The 24606-nt window shown below is 48.1% G+C and overlaps 1 protein-coding gene across 2 annotated transcripts in view; it reads right to left on the bottom strand.

Annotated features, from left to right (window-relative positions):
• Positions 1-24606, bottom strand: part of btc (betacellulin, epidermal growth factor family member) — a 64950-nt gene that overhangs the window by 26417 nt on the left and 13927 nt on the right. For both annotated transcript variants that reach the window (XM_086006033.1, XM_086006028.1), the window contains exon 2: positions 19702-19797. In XM_086006033.1, the coding sequence (XP_085862159.1) occupies positions 19702-19797 (96 nt within the window). The remainder of the gene's footprint in view (positions 1-19701; positions 19798-24606) is intronic.

The raw sequence follows: 24606 nt of genomic DNA, 5'->3' as shown, positions 1-24606 counted from the left end.
TTTTGGAAAATTATTACCAATGCATCCACAATCCCTACCGCCACTTCCCTCAAGACCCTAGGATGTAAGCCATCAGGTCCAGGTGATTTATCCACCTTGAGTCCCATTATTTTACCGAGTACCACTTCCTTAGTGATTTTGATCGTGTTTAGCTCCTCCCCCCCTTTAGGCCCCTGTTTGTCCAGTGTTGGGATATTCTTAGTGTCTTCTACTGTAAAGACTCATATAAAATATTCATTCAGTGTTTTTGCCATCTCCATATTTCCCACCATCCTGGGGGTTACCATTGATCAGAAACTGAACTGGACCAGCCATATAAATACTGTGGCTACAAGAGCAGGCCAGAGGCTGGGAATTCTGCGGCGAGTGTCTCACCTCCTGACTCCCCAAAGCCTTTCCACCATCTACAAGGCACAAGGCAGGAGTGTGATGGAATACTCTCCACTTGCCTGGATGAGTGCAGCTCCAACAACACTCAAGAAGCTCGACACCATTCAGGATAAAGCAGCCCGCTTGATTGGCACTCCATCCACCACCTTCAACATTCACTCCCTCCACCACCGGCGCACCGTGGCTGCAGTGTGTACCATCTACAAGATGCACTGCAGCAACTCACCAAAGCTCCTTCAACAGCACCTTCCAAACCCGTGACCTCTACCACTTAGAAGGACAAGGGCAGCAGACGCATGGGAACATCACCACCTACAAGTTCCCCTCCAAGCCACACACCATCCTGACTTGGACCTGTATCGCCGTTCCTTCACTGTCGCTGGGCCAAAATCCTGGAACTCCCTTCCTAACAGCATTGTGGGTGTACCTACACCATATGGACTGCAGCAGTTCAAGGCGGCGGCTCACCCCCATCTTCTCGAGGGCAATTAGGGATGGGCACTAAATGCAGGCCTAGCCAGCGACGCCCACATCCCATCAATGAATAAAAAAAATAAAAAATTGGAGAGCTCTTTCAAAGAGCCGGCACAGGCATGATGGGCCGAATGGCCTCCTTCTGTGCTGTATCATTCTAAGATTTCAGACTCAAATTCACATTACCAGTGAGTACTCAGAATAAATCTTCCTCTGTTGAAGAACTCAACACCTTGACATCAGGAACACGCTGTGTGAAGACTGGCAGCATAAACCTACATCCCATCGCCCTGGCACAGTGTACTGACTGGTTTACAAACAGGAACACATTTCTCTCGCCTGCCAGTTATATATTGCAATGGTTTGGAAATTCAACCCACTCCATATTTACACATGTTTATTAAAAAAGCAAACAGGTTTATTTTTAATCTGCAATGCCTTTTTCCATCTGTGTCACCAGGGAGACGGAACCTCTACCCACATGTCAGCATAAAACTCGGTCCTTTCTCAATAATAAACCTGGTCACAAATACATCATCCGGTTCTGATACTGAAGAGAGAGATTCAGCTCTGTGCTCAATCAGTCCAAGCACCGACATAAATAGGCATGAATTGCCGAGAAATGTTTGGTGGCATTAAACTGATCAACTGTGCACTTAACATCCAAAATAAACGGTCAAAAAAACTGATGGGATATGCCTCGCTTTGAATACGCATAGTTGTCAGCTGTGGCTCAGTGGGCAGCACGCTTGCCTCTGAGTCAGAAGGCTGTGGGTTCAAGTCTCACACCAGAGACTTGAGCACAAAATCTAGGATGACACTCCAGTGCAGTACTGTCGGAGGGGCAGTACTGAGGGAGCGCCGCACTGTCGGAGGGGCAGTACTGAGGGAGCGCCGCACTGTCGGAGGGGCAGTACTGAGGGAGCGCCGCACTGTCGGAGGGGCGGTACTGAGGGAGCACTGCACTGTCGGAGGGGCGGTACTGAGGGAGCGCCGCACTGTCGGAGGGGCAGTACTGAGGGAGCGCCGCACTGTCAGAGGGGCAGTACTGAGGGAGCGCTGCACTGTCGGAGGGGCAGTACTGAGGGAGCGCCGCACTGTCGGAGGGGCAGTACTGAGGGAACGCCGCATTGTCGGAGGGGCAGTACGGAGGGAGCGCCGCACTGTCGGAGGGGCAGTACTGAGGGTGTGCCGCATTGTCGGAATGCCGTCTTTGGATGAGATGTTAAACAGAGGTTCTGTCTGCCCTCTCAGGTGGACTTAAAAGATCCCGTGGCACTATTTCGAAGAAGAGCAGGGGGGAGTTCTGGGGCCAATATTTATCCCTCAATCAACAACACTGAAAAACAGATTATCTGGTCATTATCAGATTGCTGTTTGTGGGAGCTTGCTGTGCACAAATTGGCTGCTGCGTTTCCCACATTACAACAGTGACCACACTTCAAAAAGTGCTTCATTGGCTGTGAAGCGCGTCGTGGTATCCTGAGGTTGTGAAAGGCGCTATAGAAATGCACCGCATTAAGTCCTCCTTGCCTGTCCTCGCGGAGTTACACAGGCGCCCCTCCCCCAACACATCTGATTAAAAATTTGTTGTGTTCAAATCTCTCCCTAGCCTTGCACCTCCCGACCTCTGCACCCTCCTCCAGCCTTGCATCCCCCGGACTTCCGACTCCCTCGCAACTCCCACTCTTTTCCCCATATTGGTGGTTAATCTTTCAGTCACCTCAACGGTACTGTATGGCATTCCCTCCGTCTCTCCATTTCCTGGGTCTCCTTTAAAACCTCCCCTTTCCGACCTGGCTTTCAGTCACCTTCCCTAAAGTTTCTCCCATGGCTGGGTGTCCATTCCCCTTATTGGGCCTTGGAAATTACAACAGTGACTACATTTCATAGAAATATAGAAGATAGGAGCAGGAGGAGGCCATTCGGCCCCTCGAGCCCGCTCTGCCATTTAATGAGATCATGGATGATCATCCAAATTCAGTACCCTGTCCCTGCCTTCTCCCCATATCCCTTGATCCCTTTAGCCTCAAGAAATATATCCAACTCCTTCTTGAATATATTTAATGAATTGGCCTCAACTGCCCTGTGTGGCAGAGAATTCCACAGGTTCACCACTCTCTGGGTGAAGAAATTCCATCTCATCTCAATCCTAAATGGCTTACCCCTTATCCTTAGACTATGACCCCTGGTTCGGGACTCCCCCACCATCGGGAACATCCTTCCTGCATCTAGTCTGTCTAGTCCCGTTAGAATTTTAAAAGTTTCAATGAGATCCCCTCTCATTCTTCTAAACTCTAGCGAATATAAGCCTAATCGACCCAATCTCTTCTCATACGTCATTCCTGCCATCCCAGGTATCAGTCTGGTGAATCTTCGCTGCACTCTCTCCATGGCAAGAACATCCTTCCTCAGATAAGGCGACCAAAACTGCACACAATACTCAAGGTGTGGTCTCACCAAGGCCCTGTACAACTGCAGCAAGGCTTCCTTGCTCCTGTATCGAATCCTCTCGCTATGAAGGCCAACATACCATTTGCCTTCTTAACCGCCTGCTGCACCTGCATGCTTGCCTCCAGCGACTGGTGCACAAGGACACTCAGGTCTCGTTGCACTTCCCCTTTTTCTAATCTATTGCCATTCAGATAATAATCTGTCTTTCTGTTTTTGCCACCAAAGTGGATAACCTCGCATTTATCCACATTATACTGCATGTGCCATGCATCTGCCCAATCACCCAACCTGTCCAAATCGTACTGGAGTTTCTCTGCATCCTCCTCACGGCACACACGCCCACCCAGCTTTGAGTCGTCTGCAAACTTGGAGATATTACATCTAGTTCTCTCGTCTAGATCATATATATATATATATATATATATATTTTGTGAATAGCTGGGGTCCTAGCACCGATCCCTGCGGTACCCCACTAGTCACTGCATACCACTTGGAAAAAGACCCATTTATTCCAACTCTTTGCTTCCTGTCTGCCAACCAGTTCTCTATCCAAGACAGTACCTTACCCCCAATCCCATGTGCTTTAACATTACACGCTAATCTCTTATGTAGGACCTTATCGAAAGCCTTCTGAAAGTCCAAATACACCACATCCACTGGTTCTCCCTTATCTATTCTACCAGTTACATCCTCAAAAAATTCCAGTAGATTAGTCAAGCATGATTTACCTTTTGTAAATCCATGTTGACTTTGTCCGATCCTGTCACTGTTTTCCAAGTGCTCTGCTATTACATCTTTTATAATGGACTCTAGCATTTTCCCCACTACCGATGTCAGGCTTACCGGTCTATAATTCCCCTTTTTCTCTCTACCACCCTTCTTAAATGGTGGGGTTACATTAGCTACCCTCCAATCCATGGGAACTATTCCAGAGTCTGTAGAATTTTGGAAGATGACCAGCAATGCATCTACTATTTCTAGGGCTAATTCCTTAAGTACCCTAGGATGTAGATTATCAGGCCCTGGGGATTTATCAGCCTTCAATCCCGTCAATTTCCCTAACACCATTTCCCTACAAATACTGATTTCTTTCAGTTCCTCCCTCTCATTAGACCCTATGTTCCCCGACATCTCTGGGAGGTTATTTGTGTCCTCCTTTGTGAAGACAGAACCAAAGTATGTATTTAATTGGTCAGCCATTTCTTTGTTCCCCATTATAAATTCCCCTGATTCTGACTGCAAGGGACCTACGCTTGACTTCACCAATCTGTTTCTCTTCACATATCTATAGAAGCTTTTACAGTCCGTTTTTAAGTACCCTGCATGCTTACTCTCCTAATCTATTTCCCCCCTCTTAATTAATCCTTTTGTCCTCCTTTGCTGAATCCTAAACTGCTCCCAATCCTCAGGTTTGCTGCTTTTTCTGGCCAAATTATATGTCCTCTCCTTGGATCTTATGCTATCCCTAATTTCCCTTGTTAGCAACGGTTGATTCACCTTTTTTGTTTTATTTTTATGCCAAACAGGGATGAACAAATTCTGTAGTTCATCCATGCAATCTTTAAATGTTTGCCATTGCCTATCCACTGTCAACCCTTTAAGTAATGTTCCCCAATCCATCCTAGCTAACTCGTGCCTCATACCATCGTAGTTTCTTTTATTTAAATTCAGGACCCTAGTCTCTGAGTCAAATACTTCACTCTCCATTTTAATGAAGAATTCTATCATATTATGATCGCTCTTCCCCAAGGGGCCTCGCACAACAAGATTGCTAATTAATCCTTTCTCATTACATAATACCCAGTCTAAGATGGCCTGATCTCTAGTTGGTTCCTCGACATATTGGTCCAGGAAACCATCCCGTACCCAGAAGTACTTCATTGGCTTTAAGCACTTTGAGACGCCCTGAGGTTGTGAAAGGTGCTGTGGAAGTACAAGTTCTTTCTTCCTTTCAAGTGTCTTAAGATATCCTGTAAAGCTATTGAGATATCGCTGCCACGCTCAGTCGGAACACATGTTCCAGCAGTGGTGGTCTGCCCATCCAGTCGGGTCTTGGGAGTCTGATTTTGAAGAATGAATGTTTAAAATACATTGGGGTGAAATTTGAAACGGAGGGCGTCGCAGAATTGCATCGATGGCCCGTTATACACGCCATTCGATAGTCCGCTCCACTGATGTCAATAGTACTGAATATCGAGCGGGTGGTATAACCGGCAGTAAATGCGATTCCCCCTGTTCCCCGTCCAGGTCCCATTTCACTCACATTGTCTCTTTCACCCACCTGTGGGAGTGTCAGAAAGGTGATGGTTATTTTATGCTTTTGGTTTTGATCTGATATGTTGATGGGGTGGGATGAAGAGGGTGGGAGGAGGCTGGTGTGGAGCGTTAACAGCGGCCCGGCCAGGTGGGCCGAATGGCTGTAAATGCTATGGAATTCGATGTAATCTGGCGGGTTTCTAGTCCAAACTCGGCGACACAGCACTATTGAAATTGCAGCAGAGAAGGAAATCAACCAGCCCATCATTATGTGCCAGTGTAATTCTATGTAATCGGGCTGGTCTACGCTCACTAGGTGATGTCAATACTCCTGAGCTCATCAGCAAACAGTCAGAAAGACAAAGAACACTTGATTGATTGATTGATTGATTCAATGAATGAGTGAATTTTTCATTCATTTATTCATTCCTAATTGTTTTTAACAGTAAGATTAAATTCGATAACTGTTTTGTTAATCACCTGTATTAAATAACAGCTGGTAATATGCCAGTGTCAGAATGCTTCCCGTTGATTATAGCAGTGACGCTGTGCTTGTTCGCTCACTGTGATTAAAGAGGCTCTGATGGAATCTTCCAGTTTCCCTCCCTCTAGCGAGAGCGGCAGAGTGTAGTTTGAAACCACTATCTTCATCCTCCAGGCGGTTCTCTTTACACTGATTCTACACCGAGAGAGAAATCACGAGCAGCTTGCTAAACACCAGCAATGCTCAATGCAGCGTCTCCACAAGAAATAATTGCTGTGGTGTGAGGTTCGATGTAATTGTGCTTGTATCATTGCCTTTGGCTCATCTACAACAGCTCAGAAAACAAGTCGTTTAAAAACTGAGCTCTGGAAAATAAGGAATTGATTTACTCAATCTATATTTTGCGTAAAGCTCTATTTAATCAGCTGGTGACATTACACCTCACTTCACTCCAGCATTGGTGAAGAAACTCCACAATGATGAATCTTTGAACACTACCGAGGAGGAATAGTGATGTTCAGAGTAATAACTAGTGGCTTTAATCTTCACCAGTTTCCTTCTAAACCCATTCATTAAAATTAAAGGAATCCTTTTGATGTATTTTGACAGTGTAACCTGTTGTGTGTGAATCACCTGTAAATTATCACTCAAACTTGCTGTGATGGTTGTGTCACAAACATTAACCCTTTAGCTATGGTTATTCTCTCCTCCGGTTTCCCCAGCCACCGATATTCCCCAAGACACCAGCAATAAACAGAAACACTCCAAAAGTGAAATAAAACCACTCCACAAACTCTATCGTAGCAAAATGAAAAATGAGGAACACTAACCCAGTCCAGACTCGTGTGATTAAAGTTTCCCCTCTCTCCAGCTAGAAGGTCTCTTGTGAAATGAGTTGGGCAGTCTCGCCTCGTTTCCGAGCATTTGCAAGGCCACAGCACAAAGCTGCCGGTCATTTGAACTGTGTCGGCCATGGCTCAGTGGGCAGCACCCTCTCTCTCGCCCCCGAGTCAGAAGGTTGTGGGTTCAAGTCCCACTCCAGAGACTTCAGCACAAAATCCAGGCTGACACTCCAGTGCAGTACTGAGGGAGGGCCGCACTGTCGGAGGGGCAGTACTGAGGGCGCGCCGCACTGTCGGAGGGGCAGTACTGAGGGAGCGCCGCACTGTCGGAGGGGCAGTACTGAGGGCGCGCCGCACTGTCGGAGGGGCAGTACTGAGGGAGCGCCGCACTGTCGGAGGGGCAGTACTGAGGGAGCACCGCACTGTCGGAGGGGCAGTACTGAGGGCGCGCCGCACTGTCGGAGGGGCAGTACTGAGGGAGCGCCGCACTGTCGGGGGGGCAGTACTGAGGGAGCGCCGCACTGTCGGGGGGGCAGTACTGAGGGAGCGCCGCACTGTCGGAGGGGCAGTACTGAGGGAGCGCCGCACTGTCGGAGGGGCAGTACTGAGGGAGCGCCGCACTGTCGGAGGGGCGGTACTGAGGGAGCGCCGCACTGTCGGAGGGGCGGTACTGAGGGAGTGCTGCACTGTCGGAGGAGCAGTACTGAGGGAGCGCCGCACTGTCGGAGGGGCGGTACTGAGGGAGTGCTGCACTGTCGGAGGAGCAGTACTGAGGGAGCGCCGCACTGTCGGAGGGGCAGTACTGAGGGAGTGCTGCACTGTCGGAGGGGCAGTACTGAGGGAGTGCTGCACTGTCGGAGGCGGATAAGACATAAAAGATCCTATGACACTATTTCTAAGCAGAGCAGGGGAGTTCTCCCTGGTGTCCTGGGGCCAATATTTATCCCTCAATCAACTTCACTAAAACAGGTAATCTGTTTTAATCACATTGCTGTTTGTGGGAGCTTGCTGTGCGCAAATTGGCTGCCGTGTTTCCTACATTACAACAGTGACTACACTTCAAAAAGTACTTCATTGGCTGTAAAGCGCTTTGGGACGTCCGGTGGTCATGAAAGAAATGCAAGTCTTTCTAAGGAAGAAGTGCGAAAGGAGAGTTTAGTCTGTAGCTGTCAGACTGTGAAGGGAGAACTCTCAATGTGCTGTTGACACAAATTAATTTACAACCCATTCGTGGTTTTCATCTCAAAACAATCTGTTGTTACGAAGAAAGTTTAAAAGAAATGAGCACCGTCGGAGCACTGCTTTACTGAGTTATCGAGCCTGTTACAGACTCCAGACACACTGGTCCCGATTTCAACCCACGCCCACCCCAGCGGGAATGGTGCGTGGGAGGGGGTTAACATTTTTTAATTCTACCTCCCGGCTCCAACCCGCCTTCTCCCTGGCTGTTTAAATTTTTTACTGCCCCGAATCAGGCCACTGACAAAGCTCCCACAAAAGGCAGGCGGGGTCGAGTGCACGCCCGAAAGTCGCAGCCCGATGTCTTCATTGGAGACGCAGCGTAGAATTAACTGACCTTCAGGGGCGGGCGGGGGGAGTCCTGCGCTGTCGGCTACAGATCCGAGGCGGGAGGTGCCAACTGGCCAAGGGACGTCTTAATAATCTGCTCCTTTTAGAACTACTTGTGGGCCAGGAGGAGCAGGAGTCCAAACCCCCACCTCCCCCTCCCCGCTCCCCAGGTTCCTCAAGGAATCCTTTATTTTCTCTCTCCCACATGGCAGTTGTCTCTCAGTCTGCCAGCGCATTTCACACTTTATCGAGAGCCATCCTTTGTCTCTTTACTTGTGCCATTACCATCTTGTCTCGCCTTGAATATCTCTTAATGTCTCCTCACCCCTCCCACACCTTCCCTTTTGTTCTTTCATCCCCTCCCCCATTTCCCAGCCCCCTACTTGCTTCTTAATCTGTTTCATTTCCTTCTTTTTTTTCCCCTCAGTTCTGACGAAGGGTCTTCGACCTGAAACGTTAACTCTGTTTCTCTCTCCACGGATGCTGTCTGGCCTGCTGAGTTTTTCCAGCATTTTCTGTTGTTATTTAGGATTTCCAGCATCCGCAGTATATTACTGTCGTTCCTCAAGGAATCCTTGGGCCTGCCCAGCCTAAGCCTTTCCCCCCCACCCCAATCCCCTTCATAGCCCTCCCTCCACGGACTGCCGGGGACCGTCCCCATGGGTCCCCAGGCTGTGGACTCCTGTCACTAAATTCCTACCCCCACCCGCCGGCCAGGCAGGCAGTCAATCTGGCCGGGTTTCGAGGGGCGGGGAAGGGGCAGCGAAGAGTTAATTAAACAAGGGCCTGCCATTAAAAAACCGGCAGGGCCTCCACATCCCCAGCCTTGCTGGGTTCGTTGCCTGGTATCGGATTCTCCCCCCCGTGCCCTCCCCGCTAATGGAGGACCTGGCTTCGATGGACGGGCAAATTTTAATAAACAGATTCAATGGAAACATTATTTTAAAAAAAAAACAGTAGCGTTCCTCTAGTGCCCCCCTTAACCAGGCCTCTCCAGTTTTACCTGGAGATATCACCACAGCAACAGACAACGATAATCAATCTGTTGCCCTATAATCTCCCCGTGAAGCCGGGAACAGGCTGGAGGTGGGTGGGAATTGTTTAGAAGCAGCCAGCGCAAGTCAGCCTACTTTGAAAAACAAATGACAGTCGCTCACAGGGGCAGCAGCGAGGCGGTTGTAAATTAATTAAAATGGTAAAAAATTAATAGAAGCCTTGGAGTGACTACAAAGCAATAATCTGACGGAGGAATTCAAATAACATCGTAAACACAAGAACAAAGCCTTCGGTGCGTTTACGCAGTCTATAATTGGCATCGAAACCCCAAGGTGATAACGACAATTATAAAATCATTCTGGGCATCTACTTTCTTTGTTATTTTGACAGTGCCAAGCGATGAGTGGGAGAGAGGTTAAAAAGTATTCTGAGAGAGCCAGGACGGTTAAACCGATGAAATAAGGAAAAGCAGGGGGAAGGATTTTCTAATCATACAATTTTACAGCACAGCTGAGGGCCATTCAGCCCATCGTACCTGTGCTGACTCTCTTAGTGGGAGATGGAGTAAGGAGGCTCCTGTTGGATATAAACACCGGCACAGACCTGCTGGGCCGATCGGCTGTAAACTCCAATGTAATAATCCCCCCGCTCTTTTCCCCAGATCATCTTAACTTTCTTTTTCCCTTTTCATGACATCTGTCCTAGTCTGTAAATACGGAGCTAGAAGGCAATAGAATACACAGATCACTAAACGTAGTGACGCAGGTTAATAAAGCCATTTAAAAAAAAGCAAACCGAGTACCGGGGTTCATTTCTAGAATTGAGAAGTAGAGAAGTTATGTTAAACTTGTATTGAATCTTGGTTAGGCCACACTTGGAGGTAATGTGCACAGTTCCAGTCAGCATATTATAAAAAGCATGTAGAGGCACTGGAGAAAGTGCAATAAATGATTTACTAGAATGATACCAGAACTGAGAGATTACAACTATCAGGAAAGGCAGAACAGGCTGGGGTTCTTTTCTCTAGAAAAGAGAAGACTGAGGGGCGACCTGATCGAGGTCTTTAAAATGATGCCGGGGTTCGATAGGGTAGACACAGAGAAGATGTTTCCACTTGTGGGGGAGACCAGAACTAGGGGCCATAAATAGAAGATAGTCACTAATAAATCCAATCGGGAATTCAGGAGAAACTTCTTTACCCAGAGAGTGGTGAGAATGTGGAACTCGCTACCACAGGGAGTGGTTGAGGTGAATAGCAGAGATACATTTAAGGAGAAGCTGGATAAACACACGTGGGAGAAAGGAATAGAAGGATATGGTGATGGGGTGAGATGAAGAGGGGTGGGAGGAGGCTGGTGTGGAGCAGAAACACCGGCACGGAGCAGTGGGGCCGATCGGCCTGTTTCTGGGCTGTAAATAATTTGTAATACTTTGCAGAATCAAAATTAGCCAACCTCAAACCAGGCAACAGTTTGAAATAATAAACCCTGCAGAGCAGTGGGTGTGTGGAACAGACGCTCTGCAATAGCAGCTGAGGGTGAGTCAGTTAACTTCTTCAAGAAAGAGTTGGATAAATACTGGATTTGGACATGGATAGAGTTTATAGGGGTGGATATCGAAGTTATAGAGGCTAGGTTTAGACTGAGATAATCAAATACTCTACAGAATTTCCACAAACCTCCGACCTCTAACACCTTGAAGGACAAGGGCAGCAGGCGCATGAGAACACCATCATATCCAAGTTCCCCTGCAAGTCACACACCATCCTGACTTAGAAATATATCGGCCGTTCCTTCATCATCGTTGGGTCAAAATCCTGGAACTCCCTCCCTAACAGCACTGTGGGAGCACCTTCACCACACGAACTGCAGCGGTTCAAGAAGGCGGCTCACCACCACCACCTTCTCAAGGGCAACAAATGCTGGCCTTGCCAGCGATGCCCACATCCCGAGAAAGAATTAAAAAATAATATTCCTTGGTTACTGTGCTGCTGCGACTGGGATGTCAGTGGAGATCGGGACTGAACGTTCCTCGGCCTCTTACACTGTTCCAATGAAGCTCAACGTAAGCTTGAGGAACAGCACCTCATCTTTCAATTAGGCCCTTTACAGCCTTCTGGACTCAACATTGAGTTCAACAATTTCAGATCATAACCCCTGCCGCCATTTTATCAGACGGTAGCTGTTGATGATTCTGCCATTCCCATTTACACCTCCTCTAGAGTCATCTTTTGTTTCTTTACTTGTCCCATTACCATCTCCCTTTGCCTTGCATCATCATCCCTGTTGCCATTTAATCTCTCCTGCCTTCCACCCTATCACAGGCCTTCCCTTTTGTTCTTTCCTATTCTCCCCCCTTTCACTGCCCCTGTACTTGCTTAAAAACCTGTTCGATTTCTAACATCTCCCAGTTCTGACGATAGGTCGGCGACCTGAAACGTTGATGCTGTTTCTCTCTCCACAGATGCTGCCTGACCTGCCGAGTGTTTCCAGCGTTTTCGGTTTTTATATTGGGATTGAACAGTCGTGTTGTGCAGATGGATAGCGATGCTTGAGGTTTGCTTCCTCATCCTGCTGGTTGAATAAGTGTGGAAGCAGAGCTGTCCCACAGGAGGTTTAAGTGAGTGGGGGGAAAGTACACACCAGGGTAGGCCATTCATGGTTTGGGACACGAGCAGTATTTTCGTCTTCCAGAAAGTTCTGCTCATTCCACAAGTTTGCAGACGACACAAAGCTGGGTGGGCGTGTGTGCTGTGAGGAGGATGCCGAGAAACTCCAGTATGATTTGGACAGGTTGGGTGATTGGGCAGATGCAGTATAATGTGGATAAATGCGAGGTTATCCACTTTTGTGGCAAAAACAGGAAGGCAGATTATTATCTGAACGGCAATAGATTGGGAGAAGGGGAAGTGCAACGAGACCTGGGTGTCCTTGTGCACCAGTCGCTGAAGGTAAGCATGCAGGTGCAGCAGGCGGTTAAGAAGGCAAATGGTATGTTGGCCTTTGTAGCGAGAGGGTTCGAGTACAGGAACAAGGATGTCTTGCTGCAGTTGTACAGGGCCTTGGTGAGACCGCACCTTGAGTATTGTGTGCAGTTTTGGTCGCCTTATCTGAGGAAGGATGTTCTTGTCATGGAGGGAGTGCAGCGAAGATTCACCAGACTGATACCTGGGATGGCAGGAATGACGTATGAGGAGAGATTGGGTCGATTGCGCTTATACTCGCTGGAGTTTAGAAGAATGAGAGGGGATCTCATTGAAACGTATAAAATTCTAACAGGACTGGACAGACTGGATGCAGGAAGGATGTTCCCGATGGCCGGGGAGACCAGAACCAGGGGTCACAGTCTAAGGATAAGGGGTAAGCCATTTAGGACAGAGATGAGGAGGAATTTCTTCACCCAGAGAGTGGTGAACCTGTGGAATTCTCTACCACACAGGGCAGTTGAGGCCAATTCATTAAATATATTCAAGAAGGAGTTCGATATATTTCTTAAGGCTAAAGGGATCAAGGGATATGGGGAGAAAGCAGGGACAGGGTACTGAATTTGGATGTTCAGCCATGATCTCATTAAATGGTGGAGCAGGCTCGAGGGGCCAAATGGCCGACTCCTGCTCCTATCTTCTATGTTTCTATGTTTTCTCTGATCTTGTATTCTGGTACTCATGAGCCGATTCTGTTCCGTTCCTTGTGCAGACACAGTGCATTTCACGTCACTGACACACTCACAGAGGAACTACCAATTCTGACAATCACTGAATGTATATTGATATAAATGACGTGCTGCAGCTCATCAGAACAGCATCGAGTCTACAGCACAGAAACAGGCCATTCGGCCCAACAGGTCCGTGCCGGTGTTTCCGTGCCACATCTCGTCCTCTCAGCATATCCCTCTATTCCTTTCTCCCTCATGTGTTTATCTAGCTTCCCCTTAAAATACATCTATACTATTCACCTCAACCACTCCCTGTGGTAGCGAGTTCCACATTCTCACCACTCTCTGGGTAAAGAAGTTCCTTCTGAATTCACTATTGGATTTATTAGTGACTCTCTTCTATTGATGGCCCCTAGTTCTGGTCTCCCCCACAAGTGGAAACATCTTCTCTACATTTACCTTATCAAACCCTTTCATAATCATCATCCGTGTCGATTATATGGATAATAATGAATAAATAGTTCCAAACCAGGCCGTTCGCAACCTTGGTGCCATATTTGACCCCGAGCTGAGCTGCCGACCCCATATCCGCGCCATCACTAAGACCGCCTATTTCCACCTCCGTAACATCGCCCGTCTCCGCCCCTGCCTCAGCTCATCCGCTGCTGAAACCCTCCTCCATACCTTTGTTACCTCTAGACTCGACTATTCCAACACACTCCTGGCTGGCCTCCCACATTCCACCCTCCGTAAACTTGAGGTCATCCAAAACTCGGCTGCCCGTGTCCTGACTTGGCTTCCGGTTAAGCAGCACCTCGATTTAAAAATTCTCATCTTTGTGTTCAAATCCCTCCGTGGCCTCGCCCCTCCCCATCTCTGTAATCTCCTCCAGCCCCACAACCACCCGAGATCTCTAGGCTGCTCTAATTCTGCCCTCGAGCATCCCCGATTTTAATCGCTCCACCATTGGTGGCCGTGCCTTCAGCTGCCGAGGCCCTAAGCTCTGGAATTCCCTCCCTAAACCTCTCTGGCTTCTCCTTTCCCCTTTTAAGACACTCCTTAAAACCGACCTCTTTGACCCAGCTCTTGGGTATCTGTATCTGTACCAATGTCTCCTTATGTGGCTCGGTGTCAAGTTTTGTTTGATAATCGCTCCTGTGAAAAGCCTTGGGACGTTTTACTACATTAAAGGCGCTATATAAATACAAGTTGTTATTATTACAAGGCAGTAAGTACAATTTCAGAGAAGATCATAAACTAAAAGATTCGAGCAGGAGATTCTAACTGTAGCACCCGAATCCAGACATGAAAATGTACAACAATTTTATTTTTTCTTCTTCTGATTTTGTGTGTGTTCTAAGTCAGGGATGTCCGTGTTGTAAATGGAGACTTTTCCTCTTTTTGGCTCCAGGCATCAGTATCAAACACACCCAGGTTAAGATTAGCACAAACTAGAGGCAGCAGCAACTCGCCAAGGCTTCTTCGGCAGCACCTCCCAAACCCGCGACCTCTTCCACCTAGAAGGACAAGGGCAGCAGGCGCATAGGAACACCACCACCTCCAAGTTCCCCTCCAAGTCACACACCATCCTGACTTAGAAATATATCGGACGTTCCTTCATCGTCACTGGGTCAAAATCCTGGAACTCCCTCCCTAACAGCACTGTGGGAGTACCTTCACCACATGGACTGCAGCGGTTCAAGAAGGCGGCTCACCACCACCTTCTCAAGGGGCGATTAGGGATGGGCCCACATCCCATGAATGAATAAAAAGAATTTTAAAAGTAGCTGTACTCTCGTGCCACGGCGTGCCTTTACCCCAGCCATTGCTGCACCAACATCAGGCTTTGCATTTCCCACACCCAGCCATCCTTATGGTCTCTGCAAACTTATGTAAAAAAAAAGAAAAATTTGGATTTCTCCAGCGCCTTTCACCACCTCAGGTCATCCCAAAGCGCTTTACAGCCAATGAAGTACTTTTTGAAGCGTAGTCGCTCTCGTAATATAAGAAATGGGGCAGCCAATCTGCGCACAGCAAGCTCCCACAAACAGCAATGTGTACATTGCAACAGTGACTACATTTCAAAAGTACTTCATTGGCTGTAGAGCGCTTTGGGGATGTCCTGAGGTGGTGAAAGGCGCTCTAGGAATGCAAGTCTTTCCTTAATGATAATGGAGGAGGTGGGAGATAAATTCAGGAGCGGCCATTTGTGGGAGCCTCACCCCCGCTGAAACGGCGAGGTCCGAGGAGTCCGGATTGTGGGCCTCGCACCTCATCGTGCTGTAGCTGGCACTGCGGGAGGAGGCTGCACAGGTTCGCACTCCAGCCTCCAGGTGACTGCTCGGGTTGGATGGTGAGGGGGGGGGGGGGGTATGGAGGAGGAAGCAGTGGGCCTGGGGGTCTGTGATCAGGGTTCATGGCGGGGGGGCGGGGGGGGGGGGTGGAAATCGGTTAGGGAGCTCGCAGGTCTTGGGAGTGCTGTCGGGGGCAGTGGGGGAGCGGGCGGTGCTGGGGTTTGGGGTCAGGAAGCCTCATGTCGGAGATCTGCAGGTGCAGCAGGCGGTTAAGAAGGCAAATGGTATGTTGGCCTTCGTAGCGAGAGGATTCGAGTACAGGAGCAAGGATGTCTTGCTGCAGTTGTACAGGGCCTTGGTGAGGCCACACCTTGAGTATTGTGTGCAGTTTTGGTCGCCTTATCTGAGGAAGGATGTTCTTGCCATGGAAGGAGTGCAGCGAAGATTCACCAGGCTGATACCTGGGATGGCAGGAATGACGTATGAGGAGAGATTATGTCGATTGGGCTTATACTCGCTGGAGTTTAGATGAATGAGAGGGGATCTCATCGAAACTTGTAAAATTCTAACAGGACTGGAGAGACTGGATGCAGGAAGGATGTTCCCGATGGTCGGGGGAGTCCAGAACCAGGGGTCACAGTCTAAGGATAAAGGGTAAGCCATTTAGGACAGGGATGAGGAGGAATTTCTTCACCCAGAGAGTGGTGAACCTGTGGAATTCTCTACCACAGAAGACAGTGGAGGCCAATTCATTAAATATATTCAAGAAGGAGTTCGATATATTTCTTAAGGCTAAAGGGATCAAGGGATATGGGGAGAAAGCAGGGACAGGGTACTGAATTCGGATGATCAGCCATGATCTCATTAAATGGCGGAGCAGGCTCGAGGGGCTGAATGGCCTACTCCTGCTCCTATCTTCTATGTTTCTATGTTTCTATCTCAGGACCGGAAGCGGCAGCGATCACGGCAAGTCCTGAACTTTTATTTTTTTTTAAAACTAACGTGGTGTTTACTGCTGGTTTCCCCGGAGTCGAGCAGCTTCCTCAGGGCAAACCAAAGTTACAGCAGGAACCAGAGGCAGCTGTTAGGCCCCTTATTTGCATATGCAATGTCCTGCTTCGGGTGTGGGTTAAGGAAGCCTCTTTGTCCTTTTCCAATATGCCGTGTGGCGCACTTCCTGTCTGCCATTTTAGTGCCTTCAGAGGCGGTGCGGCAACCAAATAAACAGGTGCTACTCGATCCATTTAACCCCCAATATGTTTTTAGTGATGTTGGTTGAGTGATAAATATTGGCCCCAGGACACTGGGGAGAACTCCCCCTGCTCTTCTTCGAAATAGTGTCATAGGATCTTTTACATCCACCTGAGAGAGCAGACAAGGCCTCGGTTTAACATCTCATCTGAAAGACGGCACCTCTGACGGTGCGGCGCTCCCTCATTACTGCCCCTCCGACAGTGCGGCGCTCCCTCAGTACTGCCCCTCCGACAGTGCGGCGCTCCCTCAGTACCGCCCCTCCGACAGTGCAGCACTCCCTCAGTACTGCACTGGAGTGTCAGCCTGGATTTTGTGCTGAAGTCTCTGGAGTGGGACTTGAACCCACAACCTTCTGACTCGGGGGTGCGAGAGAGGGTGCTGCCCACTGAGCCATGGCCGACACAGTTCAAATGACCGGCAGCTTTGTGCTGTGGCCTTGCAAATGCTCGGAAACGAGGCGAGACTGCCCAACTCATTTCACAAGAGACCTTCTAGCCGGAGTGAGGGGGAACTTTAATCACGCGAGTCTGGACTGGGTTCGTGTTCCTCATTTTTCATTTTACTACGATAGAGTTTGTGGCGTGGTTTTATTCCACCTTTGGGGTGTTTCTGTTTATTGCTGGTGTTTTGGGGAATATCGGTGGCTGGGGAAACCGGAGGAGAGAATAACCATAGCTAAAGGGGCAGCACGGTGGCATAGTGGTTAGCACTGTTGCCTCACAGCGCCAGGGACCCGGGTTCGAATCCGGCCTCGGGTGACTGTGCAAACTCCACACAGACATTCTCCCTGTGTCTGCGTGGGTTTCCTCCGGGTGCTCCGGTTTCCTCCCACAGTCCAAAAATGTGCGGGTTAGGTTGATTGGCTATGATAAATTGACCCTTAGTGTTAGGGGGATTAAATACGTGGGGTTACAGGGATAGGGTGGGATATGTGTTGGTGTAGGGGTTACAGGGATAGGGTGGGATATGTGTTGGTGTAGGGGTTACAGGGATCGGGTGGGATATGTGTCGGTGCAGGCTCGATGAGCCGAAATGGCCTCTATCTGCACTGTGGGGTTTCTGTGATTCTGTGAAGGGTTAATGTTTGTGACATAACCATCACAGCAAGTTTGAGTGATAATTTACAGGTGATTCACACACAGCAGGTTACACTGTCAAAATACATCAAAAGGATTCCTTTAATTTTAATGAATGGGTTTAGAAGGAAACTGGTGAAGATTAAAGCCACTAGTTATTACTCTGAACATCACTATTCCTCCTCGGTAATGTTCAAAGATTCATCATTGTGGAGTTTCTTCAGCAATGCTGGAGTGAAGTGAGGTGTAATGTCACCAGCTGATTAAATAGAGCTTTACGCAAAATATAGATTGAGTAAATCAATTCCTTATTTTCCAGAGCTCAGTTTTTAAACGACTTGTTTTCTGAGCTGTTGTAGATGAGCCAAAGGCAATGATACAAACACAATTACATCGAACTTCACACCACAGCAATTATTTCTTGTGGAGACGCTGCATTGAGCATTGCTGGTGTTTAGCAAACTGCTCGGTGATTTCTCTCTCGGTGTAGAATCAGTGTAAAGAGAACCGCCTGGAGGATGAAGATAGTGGTTTCAAACTACACTCTGCCGCTCTCGCTAGAGGGAGGGAAACTGGAAGATTCCATCAGAGGCTCTTTAATCACAGTGAGCGAACAAGCACAGCGTCACTGCTATAATCAACGGGAAGCATTCTGGCACTGGCATATTACCAGCTGTTATTTAATACAGGTGATTAACAAAACAGTTATCGAACAGTTATCTTGCTGTTAAAAACAATTAGGAATGAATCAATTAATTAAATCAATCAATCAATGAAGTGTTCGGACTGTCTTTCTGGCTGTTTGCTGATCAGCACGGGAGTGTTGACACCACATAGTGAGCGGAGACCAGCCCGATTACATTGAGTCTACAGCACAGAAACAGGCCATTCGGCCCAACTGGTCCGTTCCGGTGTTAACGCTCCACACCAGCCTCCTCCCACCTCTCTTCATCTCACCCCATCAACATATCAGATCAAAACCAAAAGCATAAAATAACCATCGCCTTTCTGACACTCCCGCAGGTGGGTGAAAGAGACAATGGGGGTGAAATGGGACCTGGGCGGGGGACGGGGAACACGGGGAATCACATTTACTGCCGATTATACCACACGCTCGATATTCAGTACTATTGATGTCAGTAGAGATGACTATTGAATGGCGTGTATAACGGGCCATCGATGCGATTCTGCGACACCCTCCGTTTCACATTTCACCCCAATGTATTTTAAACATCCATTCTTCAAAATCAGACTCCCAAGACCCGACTGGATGGGCAGACCAGCACTGCTGGGATACGTGTTCCGACTGAGCGTGACCTTACGCTCGACCCGACGATCATTTGCTTCTCTTCCCTCCGTAAACTTCAGCTCATCCAAAACTCTGCTGCCTGTGTCCTCACTCGCTCCAAGTCCCGTTCACCCATCACCCCCTGGGCTCGCTGACCTACATTGGCCCCCCGGTTAAGCAGCACCTCAATTTCAAAAATTCTCATCCTTGTTTTCAAATCCCTCCATGACCTCCTCGCCCCTCCCTATCTCTGTAACCTCCTCCAGCCCTACAACCCTCCGAGAAATCTGCACTCCTCCAATTCTGGCCTCTTGCACATCCCCGATCAGTGGTCATGGTTTCAGCTGCCTGGGCCCCAAGCTCTGGAATTCCCTTCCTAAACCTCTCCGCCTCTCTCTCCTCCTTGAAGATGCTCCTGAAAACCGACCTCTTTGACCAAGCTTTTGGTCACAAGGTCCTAATATCTCCCACCGGAGGAAATAGTTTCTCTCTATCTACCCTACAAACTCCATTAATCACCTTAAACATCTCAATTAGATCACGCCTTAATCTTTTATATTCAAGGGATATAGGGAATATAATCAAGGACTTGTAAAATCTGTCCACATCACAGAGAATGCAGCGGTTACACTCCATTGCATAAAATACCCTTCAGACTTTATTTTCTTACCTGTGCAGTTTATTTGCTCTCCTTGTGCACATAAATATTTAGCCGCTTCCATTGTACGGGTAGAATTCACATCAGCGGCTGCACGATTACACCAGGCTAAACCCAAGCAAGTAAAATACATATTTTAGTTTCCAACTAGATACAAACTGGTAGGCTTAGGTTAAAATTACATCGAATTTAAAAGCAGAGAAACAGGCCATTTGGCCGAACTGGTACATGTTTGTGCGCTTTTATTAATTTTTTTCATTCATTCTTGGGATGTGGGCGTCGCTGGCAGGCCAGCATTTATTGCCCATCCCTAATTGCCCTCGAGAAGGTGGTGGTGAGCCGCCTTCTTGAACCGCTGCAGTCCGTGTGGTGAAGGTACTCCCACAGTGCTGTTAGGGAGGGAGTTCCAGGATTTTGACCCAGCGACGATGAAGGATCGGCGATGTATTTCTAAGTCAGGATGCTTTCAGAAGGCTTTCGATAAGGTCCCACATAAGAGATTAGCGTACAAAATTAAGGCACATGGGATTGGGGGCAAGATATTGACTTGGATAGAGAACTGGTTGGCGGAGAGAAAGCAATGAGTTGGAATAAACGGGTCGTTTTCCGAGTGGCAGGCAGTGACTAGTGGGGTACCGCAAGGATCGGTCCTAGGATGCACTACAACGTGGATAAATGTGAGGTTATCCACTTTGGTGGCAAAAACAGGAAGGCAGATTATTATTTGAATGGCAATAGATTGGGAGAAGGGGAAGTGCAGAGAGACCTGGGTGTTATTGTGCACCAGTCGCTGAAGGTAAGCATGCAGGTGCAGCAGGCGGTTAAGAAGGCAAATGGTATGTTGGCCTTCGTAGCAAGAGGGTTCGAGTACAGGAACAAGGATGTCTTGCTACAGTTGTACAGGGCCTTGGTGAGACCGCACCTTGAGTATTGTGTGCAGTTTTGGTCACCTTACCTGAGGAAGGACGTTCTTGCCATGGAGGGAGTGCAGCGAAGATTCACCAGGCTGATACCTGGGATGGCAGGAATGATGTATGAGGAGAGATTGTGTCGATTGGGCTTATACTCACTGGAGTTTAGAAGATTGAGAGGGGATCTCATCGAAACCTATAAAATTCTGTCAGGTCTGGACAGACTAGATGCAGGAAGGATGTTTATGATGGCCGGGGAGTCCAGAACCAGGGGTCATAGTCTAAGGATAAGGGGTAAGCCATTTAGGACTGAAATGAGGAGGAATTTCTTCACCCAGAGAGTGGTGAACCTGTGGAATTCTCTGCCACAGAGGGCGGTGGAGGCCAGTTCATTAAATATATTCAAGAAAGAGTTGGATATATTTCTTGAGGCTAAAGGGATATGGGGATATGGGGAGAAGGCAGGGACAGGGTACTGAATTTGGATGATCAGCCATGATCTCATTAAATGGCGGAGCAGGCTCGAAGGGCCGAATGGCCTACTCCTGCTCCTATCTTCTATGTTTCTATGTTTCTGTGTGTGTGACTTGGAGGGGAACTTGGAGGTGGTGGTGTTCCCATGAGACTCGGCTACACTTTTCAGAGAATACAGGAACAATACTAATGTCATTCATGCATACTCAAGACTACAAACTATAAACCTCAAGCACACTGTTAAAACTGCCATGTAATTATTTACAAGACATATTGACATACATAACACATCACTTTAGCAATCACCCATATCTGACTGATTGCAAGAATATACATGCCAACCTACAAAAGCTAGAGAATCTTACAGCACAAATGTTGGCCATTCGGCCCATCGTGCCTGCGCCGGCTCTTTGAAAGAGCTCTCCAATTTAGTCCCACTCCACAGCTTTTTCACCATAACCCTGCCAATCAGTCCTCTTCAAGTACATATCCAATTGCATGTTGAAAATTCCGACAGAATCTGAATCCACCACCCTTTCAGACAGTGCATTCCAGATCTTAACAACCCTCGTGTGAAGAAAAGTCATGAACGTCGCAAAGCGCTTTACAGCCAATGAAGTACTTTTTGAAGTGTAGACACTGTTGTAATGTAGGAAATGCGGCAGCCAATTTGCGCACAGCAAGCTCCCACAACCAGCAACGTGATAATGACCAGATCATCTGTTTATAGTGATGTTGGTTGAGGGATAAATATTGGCCCCAGGACACCGGGGAGAACTCCCCTGCTCTTCTTTGAAATAGTGCCATCTTTAGGTCTATCCGAGAGGGCAGACGGGGCCTCGGTTTAACGCATCATTCGAAAGATGCAGCACTCCCAACAGTGCGGCGCTCCCTCAGTACTGCCCCTCCGACAGTGCGGCGCTCCCTCAGTACTGCCCCTCCGACAGTGCGGCCCTCCCTCAGTACTGCCCCTCCGACAGTGCGGCACTCCCTCAGTACTGCCCCTCCGGCAGTGCGGCACTCCCTCAGTACTGCCCCCTCCGACAGTGCGGCGCTCCCTCAGCTCTGCACTGGTGTGTCGGCCTAGATTTTTGTGCTCAAGTCTCTGGAGTGGGACTTGAACCCACGACCTTCTGACTGCAGAGGCGAGAGTGCTACTTAACTGTATCCATTATACTTAAAGCCAGTATTCTTCCACACTATACATGCAAACTCTAGCTATTGGGAACTTTTATTTATCCCTCACTCTTATCTCCCTCTGGAAAGCAGAAACCCTCACCGTATTTCAATACATCAACAAATGGCAATACCGTGCGGAGGATTCAGATACTTGCGCCGTCTCCCTGGGACTGCATTCTTCCACAACATACCTCCCTCCTCACCTTCAGATTCAGAACATTAGCAATGGTTGATTGGGTTAGGTGTTCAACAGCTAGTTAATTATTACCAATCACACAAAGAGGAGAATTGTTCTCGTGTTCTTACTCTCTGCTCCGCTGATGGGCCAGAAATTGCTGGGATTATAACGAGGCATTAACGGAGCTCGCCATTGCTAATTTGTAAAACAAAAAACTCCAGGAGTAAAAAAAAAAGAGAAACGCCACGAGTTCCGATTCTGCGCCGTTAGTCGCGACAAAGTTCCAACTCGCCACGAGGCTCCACATTGCACTCAACGGCGATCATGTCATTGCTGGATGTACGATGTTAACACGAATTATTCCCGCCTCAGCCATTTAATGCTGGTAATTAATGTCATAGAGGACCCGATTAGTGACGTGATTCAGGGTCCTGACATGACACTCAACGTTGGAGGCCCAGAAAGGGACCAAGAACGCTGTGGAGTCTCACTCCAGCAGGTAGAGAATTGTTCCTAGAAGGTTTTTTTTGTCTTGCCACCAGTCTTGCCATCCACACACCTGCTAGTGTCAAAAGGCAATAATTTTCAGGATACAAAGCAGTTTCCACATCCAGACATGCAAATTAGATCGATTTCTTTCAGAAAATAACATTTTGGGATGGAGTATACGAGTAATTTGAGCCATGACGTGTGGGGAGTGTAGCGCGCTCGGGAGGAACAGGTGACTCTGGACCTCTGGTTCCCAAAGCTCTCCACCACTGGGGGTTTCCCTCACCTCGTGTCTGGGTCTGTTGTAGACTCATTGATAGAGATTGATCGCTGGGATTCGTCAACAACCCCATTATTGTTGGATTGTGGGACTCCCAGGGTGGTAGAGGGTGAATTAGATGGACTTTTTCTGTCCCGCAATTCCTACGTTCCCATGAAAGCAGTGCAATGGCGTTCCCATTGGGCGTTCCATTGCTCCTGATCACGGTGGATGGTCTGCTGGTTCTATACATCCTGGGTCAAGAATGTTTCGTTCATTTCACACACCTACCCTGCTTGTCACTCATTAACTTCTCAAAGACCAATACAACAATTCCCAAACACTACTGGGTCACAATGTCCTCTCCTTCTGCTTGTTCTTCTCAATTTATTTCTTACTTTTCCTTTCTGTCTCTTCATCCTTTCTTTCCCTCTCTGTCTCTAATTCGCCCCATTTCCTTTCTCCTTCTCTTACTCGGTTTCGTTCTCTATCCTTTTCTTTCATCGGTCAAGGAGCTAGACCATTGGGCGCGATGTTCACAAGTCCCCAGATACGCCGTTATCATAGAAACATAGAAGATAGGAGCAGGAGTCGGCCATTCGGCCCCTCGAGCCTGCTCCGCCATTTAATGAGATCATGGCTGATCATCCAAATTCAGTACCCTGTCCCTGCCTTCTCCCCATATCCCTTTAGCCTTAAGAAATATATCCAACTCCTTCTTGAATATATTTAATGAATTGGCCTCCACTGCCCTCTGTGGTAGAGAATTCCACAGGTTCACCACTCTCTGGGTGAAGAAATTCCTCCTCATTTCAGTCCTAAATGGCTTACCCCTTATCCTTAGACTGTGACCCCTGGTTCTGGACTCCCCCGCCATCGGGAACATCCTTCCTGCATCTAGTCTGTCCAGTCCTGTTAGAATTTTATAAGTTTCAATGAGATCCCCTCTCATTCTTCTAAACTCTAGTGAATATAAGCCCAATCGACCCAATCCTATCAGATTGACGTTCCAGAAATTTGCGCCAAAATATAGCGCGATATCAATGGTGAGCATAAAAGGCCAATTAACACCGTTTACCCTTTAGTACAGACTATTTTACAAGTACTTTTCGGGAAAGCACAACCATATCATAGGGCTGTCCCCTGTCCACTTCTACTAAGATTAAGGGGTGATCTAATCGAGGTGTTTAAGATGATTAAAGGAGTTGATCGGGTAGAGAGAGAGAAACTATTTCCTCTGGTGGGGGGGGGGGGGGGGGGGGGGGGGGGGAGTCCAGAACAAGGGGGCAGAACCTTAAAATTAGAGCCAGGCCGTTCAGGGGTGATGTCAGGAAGCACTTCTTCACACAAAGGGGAGTGGAAATCTGGAACTCTCTTCCCCCAAAAAGCTGTTGAGGCTGGGGGGGTCAATTGAAAATGGCAAAACT

The sequence above is a fragment of the Somniosus microcephalus genome, chromosome 2, assembly GCF_052327205.1.
Source record: "Somniosus microcephalus isolate GS21.2 chromosome 2, FLI_Smic_1.0, whole genome shotgun sequence".
NCBI lineage: Eukaryota > Metazoa > Chordata > Chondrichthyes > Squaliformes > Somniosidae > Somniosus > Somniosus microcephalus.
The sequence above is the reverse complement of the archived record's forward strand: the minus strand, read 5'-3'. Positions and strand labels throughout refer to the sequence as shown.